At 41.1% G+C, this 8,038-nt stretch overlaps 1 protein-coding gene across 1 annotated transcript; it reads right to left on the bottom strand.

Moving 5' to 3' along the window:
* Positions 1–2,748: 2,748 nt before the first annotated feature.
* On the bottom strand, positions 2,749–7,732 carry LOC308300929 (serine protease 27-like; the record flags this gene model as incomplete). The annotated part of the gene is made up of 6 exons (XM_080744826.1): positions 2,749–3,202; positions 3,244–3,455; positions 3,960–4,105; positions 4,639–4,910; positions 5,047–5,209; positions 7,684–7,732. 6 exons carry the CDS (start codon positions 7,730–7,732, stop codon positions 2,749–2,751), a joined length of 1,296 nt encoding a protein of 431 aa, XP_080600952.1.
* Positions 7,733–8,038: the final 306 nt, after the last annotated feature.

Genomic DNA, 8,038 nt, shown 5'->3' with positions numbered 1-8,038 from the left:
TGCTTTCAAGATTCTTTTTGAAAATAGCTGATCTAATAAGGCTCAAGGGATGAAAGTTGATGCTTCCTTTGGGCTGGTTTTCATAGACATGGGGCTTGTTTCACGAAAGTAGAATAAACTAAGCCAGGATTTAAGCCAAATCCAGGCTTGACAAAGCCTCCTCCATATTCCGTTTTTTTAATAATGCTTAGTTTTTACCTTGGCTAATACGACAAATATGCCTTAATACATTATAATTGACCTTATAATCTTTCACTCAATAGGGGACTGACTGTCGCAAGTTGATGATGTCATAAATGGCATGTGTCATTTGGCATGCATGTGCAAAAAAACAAAACACAAACACATTTGAACTATTGATTTGATGCTCATATTAACCATAGGAAGTATTACGTTTGTTTTTATTTGCACATGCATGCCATAAATTCCATAGGGATAGATCACAAATTACATTTATGACATCATCAACTTGCGACGGGCATTTCCCCTATTGAGTGAAAGATTAGCTATTTCTAGAAATAAAATAATTAAGGTGTTTTTAATTTTACATTGTATTTATAGAGGACAATTATAATGTACTAAGCCGTATTAGCCAGGGATCCCTTTAAAGGGATATTCCACTTTCCCAAAAACTTTTTCCGTTTTATTGTCTAATCAGGCTTTTATGAACACAGTTTTTAATTTGATATTTAGATATTTGATTTATGTTATCAGGCACCTCCAGGCCCAGGGCCTCTCCCCATACACACCCATTGTAACTTCAAATTCCATTTTAACCATGATAGATTCAATAAAAACACCCATTATCTTTTCTGGTGACTCATATTACCCTCCTAATACGTGAGCAGGCCGTGTTTTTTCAATAACTTTTTTCATTTATTTTTGATAATTCTTTGGGGAAATGGAAAAATAATTAATACAATAACGAATTATTAAAGATAAATGAAAAAGGTTATCGAATTTGGAGGGTTGTATGAGTCACCAGAAAAGAATATTGGTGTTTTTAATGAATCTATCATGGTTAAAATGGAGTTTGAACTTACAATGGGTGTATGGGGAGAAGCCCTGGAGGAGGAGGGCCTGATAACATTTACATCAAATATCTAAATATTGAATGAAGCAAATTAAAAACTGTTCAGGGTGTTCATAAAAGCCTGATTAGATGATAGAATGACAAAAAGTGTTTTTGAAAGTGAAATATCCCATTTGAATATTGAATATGAAATTTGAAGGGTAATATTGTATATCATATCAATATGCATGAGATACACAATAGGGAATAGGGTGCACTATTTGCAAAAACATGTAGACAACTAGACACAGATACACACACACACACACACACACACACACACACACACACACACACACACACACACACACACACACACACACACACACACACACACACACACACACACACACAAACAAACACATAAACAGAAAGAACAGACTCACAGCTTCATTGATACTGATGAAGTGATCGTTTTTCGGGTCATTGAGACTGTCCTCATATTCAAGGTCGATCCTGAATTCAAATTTCCTCTCCAAGACTAAAACGAAAGGCATTATGATTGATTTCTGTGCATTTCCACAGAGGCAACATTTAATACAATACTGTGTGAGTGTTCTTTACTGAGGTTTTGGATTTAGTCATGTGTCTGAAGGTACTGTATGTATTACCAGCAATACCGTATGTTATGTATTCATAATCGCAGTAAGGAATACAATCTTCGCCCACACAGATTTTATATATATATATATATATATATATATATATATATATATATATATGCATGCCTGACAGCGTGTGGTTTGACTCCCGATCCGGTCAACCAAACCAGTGTGTCACCTAGCCTAGAATATAATGCAGCTAATTAACTGCAGTATATCCCCACCTTGTTTTAAAATGGGTGGATTGTTTAGCTGTGCTAGGCTATGTGTCATCTCTCTCCCCATATCCTGTCAGTCTACTGTAATCTATCAATAACAACACAAATAAGACCACCAGTGTTTTAATATTAACCACAAACAACATAGCACTTTTGATCATGTTTAAAAGAGTTGGCCTGAAATGACCGATACAAATAATTTGCCAAAAATAGAGTTGGCCTGAGAGAGCTTTAAGCTAAGTGAGAATTACCAAAACATCTCCTAACGGCAGCTCTTTAATGCTGGCCTTCTTACTCTATATCTAAGCTGTGCTACCCATAATCGCCTAGATATGCTTAAAGGACAACTTTGTTTTTTTACAACAAGGGTTCATATTTTTGATTGTAATTAGAGAAAAGAAAAAGTGAGTGTTAAAATGTTTTCATTTGCTTCGTTCTATTGTTTTATCGCGCTTACCGTGTTAAAATGTGGGGCATGCGTACGCATTGGGGCATGCGTACAAGTGGCTAAATATGTATTTTTAGACACAATCAGGCCATCAGTTTCTTTATTGCTATTTACAGTAACACCTCTAGCCCCCATAAGCCACACATAAGCCACATCCAACCATGAAAGGTTGCGTTGTATCTCGGGAATGGGCTTATTCTGTGTAAAATGACATATTTAGCCACATGCCCCCAACCACAGAAATAAGAATCTCTAAAACAATAGAAAGAAGTAAATGAAATGATTTTAACACTCATCTTTTATATTCTTTAATTACAATCTAAAAGAACCCTTGTTGTAAAAAAACTAAAGTTGTCCTTTAACTGCAAAATGCTGTTTTCATGTGATGGTTTAGGTTGTGACGGCCACTCACGTTTGGGTGTGGTTGTAGGAGGGACGGTGGTGGTGGGTGTGGTTGGTATAGTTGGTGTGGTTGGTGCTGTTGGTATAGTTGGTGTGGTTGTTGTGGTTGGTATAGTTGGTGTGGCTGGTATGGTTGGTTTGGTTGGTATAGTTGGTGTGGTTGGTGTGGTTGGTGTGGTTGGTATAGTTGGTGTGGTTGGTGTGGTTGGTATAGTTGGTGTGGTTGGTATAGTTGGTGTGGTTGGTGTGGTTGGTATAGTTGGTATAGTTGGTGTGGTTGGTGTGGTTGGTATAGTTGGTATAGTTGGTGTGGTTGGTATAGTTGGTATAGTTGGTGTGGTTGGTGTGGTTGGTATAGTTGGTGTGGTTGGTGTGGTTGGTGTAGTTGGTGTGGTTGGTGTGGTTGGTGTGGTTGGTGTAGTTGTTGCAGCTGGTGTAGTTGGTGCATGTGTTGCAACGACTGTTGGTGGGTCAGTACAGGTCACGCCAGTACAGCTAGTACAGTTCAGGTCACTGTTAGTCCCAGAGGAGGTGAAGGTGACAAATCCTGGCTGGTCGCTGCTGATCTGACTGTTGATCCAAGCCTGGTACTGAGACACTCTGGCGTAGACTCCAGGCTTATTAGGCTGTGCACAACCCTCTCCGAAGCTCACTACTCCGGACTGAATCCAGCGAGCGCCATCTTTGCTCACCATTGGGCCTCCTGAATCTCCCTGTAGGGAAACACGTACTGCGTTAAAACAACAATTTTTCAAGTACTGTACTTCTACTCCATTACATATCAGAGGAAGATTGTACTTTTACTCCACTACAATTATTTGAAAACAATCTACAAAGTTACTAGTTACTTTGTAGATTGTGGTTATCTTTACAAAACATACTTTACAAAACATACATTAGCCGCTTCAGCCCTATAGGCCTATGCATTGCAGCCATTTGAAAACAAACGTCAAGCTCAGTGTATTGTGAGCTTGTAGACCTGCTAATACTTCAACATTTTAAATCTTGTGAAATGGGAAATTCTGCATTATGAGTACATTCTACTTTTGGGTAGTACATTTTGATAGCAATACCTTTGTACCTTTACTCAATAAAATGCTTAATTCCAGACTTTTATTTGTAACAGAGTACTTACATAGCAGTATTGATACTTGTATTTAATTAAAAATATTTAGTCCATTTCTGCTCACAATGAACACAACCATTCAAATGATCACCTGACATGAGTCCTTCCCTCCAGCACTGAATCCTGCACAGATCATATTGTCAGTGATGGTGCCCGCTCCGTAGTTGCAGGTGCATCGATTGTTCCCCACCACTGGCACCTCCACCTCCTGGAGGTTTTGGGGGGAAGGGAGGGCAACTAGGGAGGCACAAAGTTAGTTTCATGAGCGAATTATGAACATACTGTATCTCCTATCCTCTCTTTCTCTGCTGCATGATTTACAAGATATATTGCTTTAAACGGTTTATAGTTTCTAACTATTCTGAGTCAGTGAGTCTGACCTGCTCACTACCTGATAACCAAACCAGATAGATCATCAGGCAATGAGATAAACATGTAAATCTATCTAAATCTGTATGTGTTTATTTCTTCATTTAATTATCGACCAGGGACAATGCACACGATATATACCACATTATTACGATATAATCGGAACAGTGGATGGTCTTTATAAAAGCTGTCTGTCTGTGTGTGTGTGTGTGTGTGTGTGTGTGTGTGTGTGTGTGTGTGTGTGTGTGTGTGTGTGTGTGTGTGTGTGTGTGTGTGTGTGTGTGTGTGTGTGGGGGTGTGTGTGTACTTTCTGTTTGTATGGTTCAATGTTTTGTTATTGTTTTAATTCACCCCGTATGAAATGCTACAAATAAAATCACTTTGCTTTGACTAATACTCACGACCAACTCCAATGTTGCCCCAGCCAGTGACCCAGCTGTGGATGCCACTGAAGAAGGTGCTCCCCGATGCCGCCAGGCAGACTGGTCGGATATAGTTGGTAAACGTCACCGGCGATGCAAGTTTCATAAGAGCGATGTCATTATCATTAGTCACAGTGTTGTAGCTGGGGTGACGGATGAGCTGGCTAACCGCCCGCGAGACCTCGTTCGGGTTGGCTTGTTCTTGACTCTGCCGACCCAGAAAAACAGTGACCTCGTCTGCGAACGTACCACTATAGGAGTAAAGAAAGAAGACAATGGATGTAAGCAAGTAAGAATCCATATCCATAATGAGCACAATATTAACTTTCTTTTTGCAAGTATTAACGGAATGGTCTTGGATCTCTTGCTGATAATAATATGCCATACTCTCCGAAGCAGTGAGCAGCTGACAGCACCCATTCCTTGTTGATAAGAGATCCTCCACAGAAGTGACCAGAACCTTGGTGTAGACTGGCCTGCCAAGGCCAGCTCCCCTCGGGAGCGTCTTGACCTCCAACGATCCTGGTGTTCAGGGGAGGTCGGCCACACTCTGAGGGAAACACAACCAAGTCAATGGATTTGGGTGGCAAAGCCAAATGGAATAGAGTCAGTGGGGGAAAAAAGGACTGAAATATTTTACTTAAAGGAGTAGTTCAATGCATTCGGGTCCCCATCTGGAAAATATGGGGATACATTTATTGAAATATTGTCTTAGGAATGCGACAAATACAAAACAATATTACTGAACTCAAGTCTCCATTGCATGAGTAATCAATAGAAAATAAAAGTCATTTTGGGGGTGAACTACTACTTTAAGTAAAAGTATCAATACTGCAATGTATACATACTCTATTAATAGGCTGCACCCACATCAAAGTAGGCCAATCTACAATGTAGCTCATGTGTGTGAATTAGTACAGCTGAATGAATGGGAAAATTGCATAGGCTGCGCAATGCAGCAAAGGTTCACCATGTAAGTAAAGGTAAAAGGTGTGTCACTGTAGACAGACAGGTTTTTACATACAGTAAATGTTCTTAACCTTATTGAGTCTGACCTACGTACCGTAATTCAACCAAAATATGGGTCAAGTGCCTAGGTTAGAACAGGGGTTCCAAACCTTTTTGTCTCAGGGCACCCCTATAAATATTATTTTTCATCCGAGGCACCCCTACATTATATTCATAATTTTCACTCCCAGCACCTTATATTTATGACATCTTACAATAAATGCGAGAAATCTCTGTGAGTATGTAAGTATGTATTTATGCAATCCGCGTATCTCGAGAACCGTTCGTCCCACCGGCTTCAAATTCAGCATGCGCGTTCCCCGCCACGGCACGGAGTGCAGTGGCGGCCTCGACCCGATACCCGGTTTTCCGGAACCGCCGCGAAAGGTTCGGGATTTCCGTAGCTGATGTCTGACATCAGGCTGTTCCGGAACCGGCACAAGCGCTGACTCATTGTGACATCATTTCTGTGAAAATAGTATGCAGAGCTGATGTCTGACATCAGGGTATTCCGGAACCGGCATAAAAGGCTCTGACATCACGTACGCCACATGAGTCAATTAACACAGACTTCGGCACACACGTTCCCCGCCGCAGCAGGGAGTGCAGTGCCCGGCCTCGACTGGACCCGATACGCTGTTTTCCGGCTCATGTACATTAACTATACATTACTTACAACAATACATTAATTATTATAAGATGATGACAACATCTGAATGAATTTGTGTTTTATTGATTAAATCAGATTTGCACTGAAGGCTACATTCAAATTAATTCAACTCCATATAAGGGGACATATAAGCACAGTTTTGCCATTACTCTCCCCGAGATTATGTTGCGAGGAAAACGTTGAGATAATAGCCATTTTGTTTAGAACTGACTGAATATAACTTTGTAGGCCTACTTCAAGCTTTATTAAATAAATTCCAAATATTATCAAATGATCTCGCGGCACCCCTGGACTTCCGTCACGGCACCCGAGGGTGCCCCGGCACCCACTTTGAAAACCCCTGGGTTAGAAGAAATGATCAGCCTTAGCAATTAGCAGGGAATTATTGCTCTTTAGCCAGAACAATAATAATAAAACTGTACTTACCATCTACAGTTAATTGTGAGTGAGCCCCTGAAAAAGGAATGAAAACAATCTATTACAATTACAAATTTAGATCATTTACAACACATACTTCTTTTTTGTTCATCGGGACAGAGGTGCTGTAAACACTGTTTCTCAACATTTGGGTTCATTACTCTTTTAGGGTTAAATTAACAATGAGGATTCTACAGTTTAGGTTGGGGTACCAGAAATAAACAAAGTTGTGTCACATGGGCGTCTGTGGCCTAATGCACATCCTTAAAATGAAAAATTTAAGAGTCACTGCTGTGCTACATAAAGTGTCAGCCCCCCCCCCCCCCCCCCACAAAGCCCTGTGGCAATGGGGAAGAGCGGTGGGTGCACACAGGCGGCATGGGAGTGATGGTCGCTGGAACGTGGGACAGAACGTTAGGCTGGCCCCGCCCTATATTCTGGATATGCTGCCCCCCCACGAGTCAGGGCGCATCCTTGGTCCTCAGATAAGGCCCTCTTGAAGGGCTTAAATACAATCCTGGTTACCCGGGGCGATCGGGCGCTTGCCTCCCGGGCACCCAGATTATGGAACGCTTAAAACACACCTCTACACCAATTGTTTTTCTTAACTGTTTTATTTATGTGATAGTACACATTTTATTTTGTGTGTTTTTCAGTGACTCTTATTGATTGTGTTGTTTGTAACTTAACTTAACCTTGCTCTGTGCAGCACTTTGTAACATTGTTTTGAAAGGTGCTATATCAATAAAAATCATTATCATTATCATTATTCCCCTCATGAAAGGGCGGCATGCAACGCTCATCAGTGCTTACGCACCAACCCTGGATGCCAGCGAGGACTTGAAGGGCTGCTTCTACAGAATGTTGGATTCCATCATCGGGAAGATTCCACCCAACGATAAATTCCTGCTAATGGGTGACTTCAATGCCTGAGTGGGCTCCGATCACAGGCTCTGGGAAGGCGTACTTGGCAAGCATGGTGTTGGTAAGCTGAATGACAATGGTCTCAGGCTATTAACACTCCGCTCGGAGCAGAGTTGTCATTTCCAACACCATATTTCAGCTTAAAAATAAACTGAAGACCACTTGGCAGCATCCAAGATCAAAACATTGGCATCTGATATATTATGTAATCACCAGACAAGCTGACCAGAGAGAGTTTCAGATAACCTGGGCTATGAGGGGGTCGGAATGCTGGACGGACCACAGGATGATCAGGTCAAAGGTCAACCTGGAGATCCAACCGCAACATCGCAAACAGGCTTCCAGTAAGAGGCTTGACTG

The sequence above is a fragment of the Nannobrachium achirus genome (genome assembly GCF_963921795.1).
Source record: "Nannobrachium achirus genome assembly, chromosome: 16".
Classification (NCBI taxonomy): domain Eukaryota; kingdom Metazoa; phylum Chordata; class Actinopteri; order Myctophiformes; family Myctophidae; genus Nannobrachium; species Nannobrachium achirus.
The sequence above is the reverse complement of the archived record's forward strand: the minus strand, read 5'-3'. Positions and strand labels throughout refer to the sequence as shown.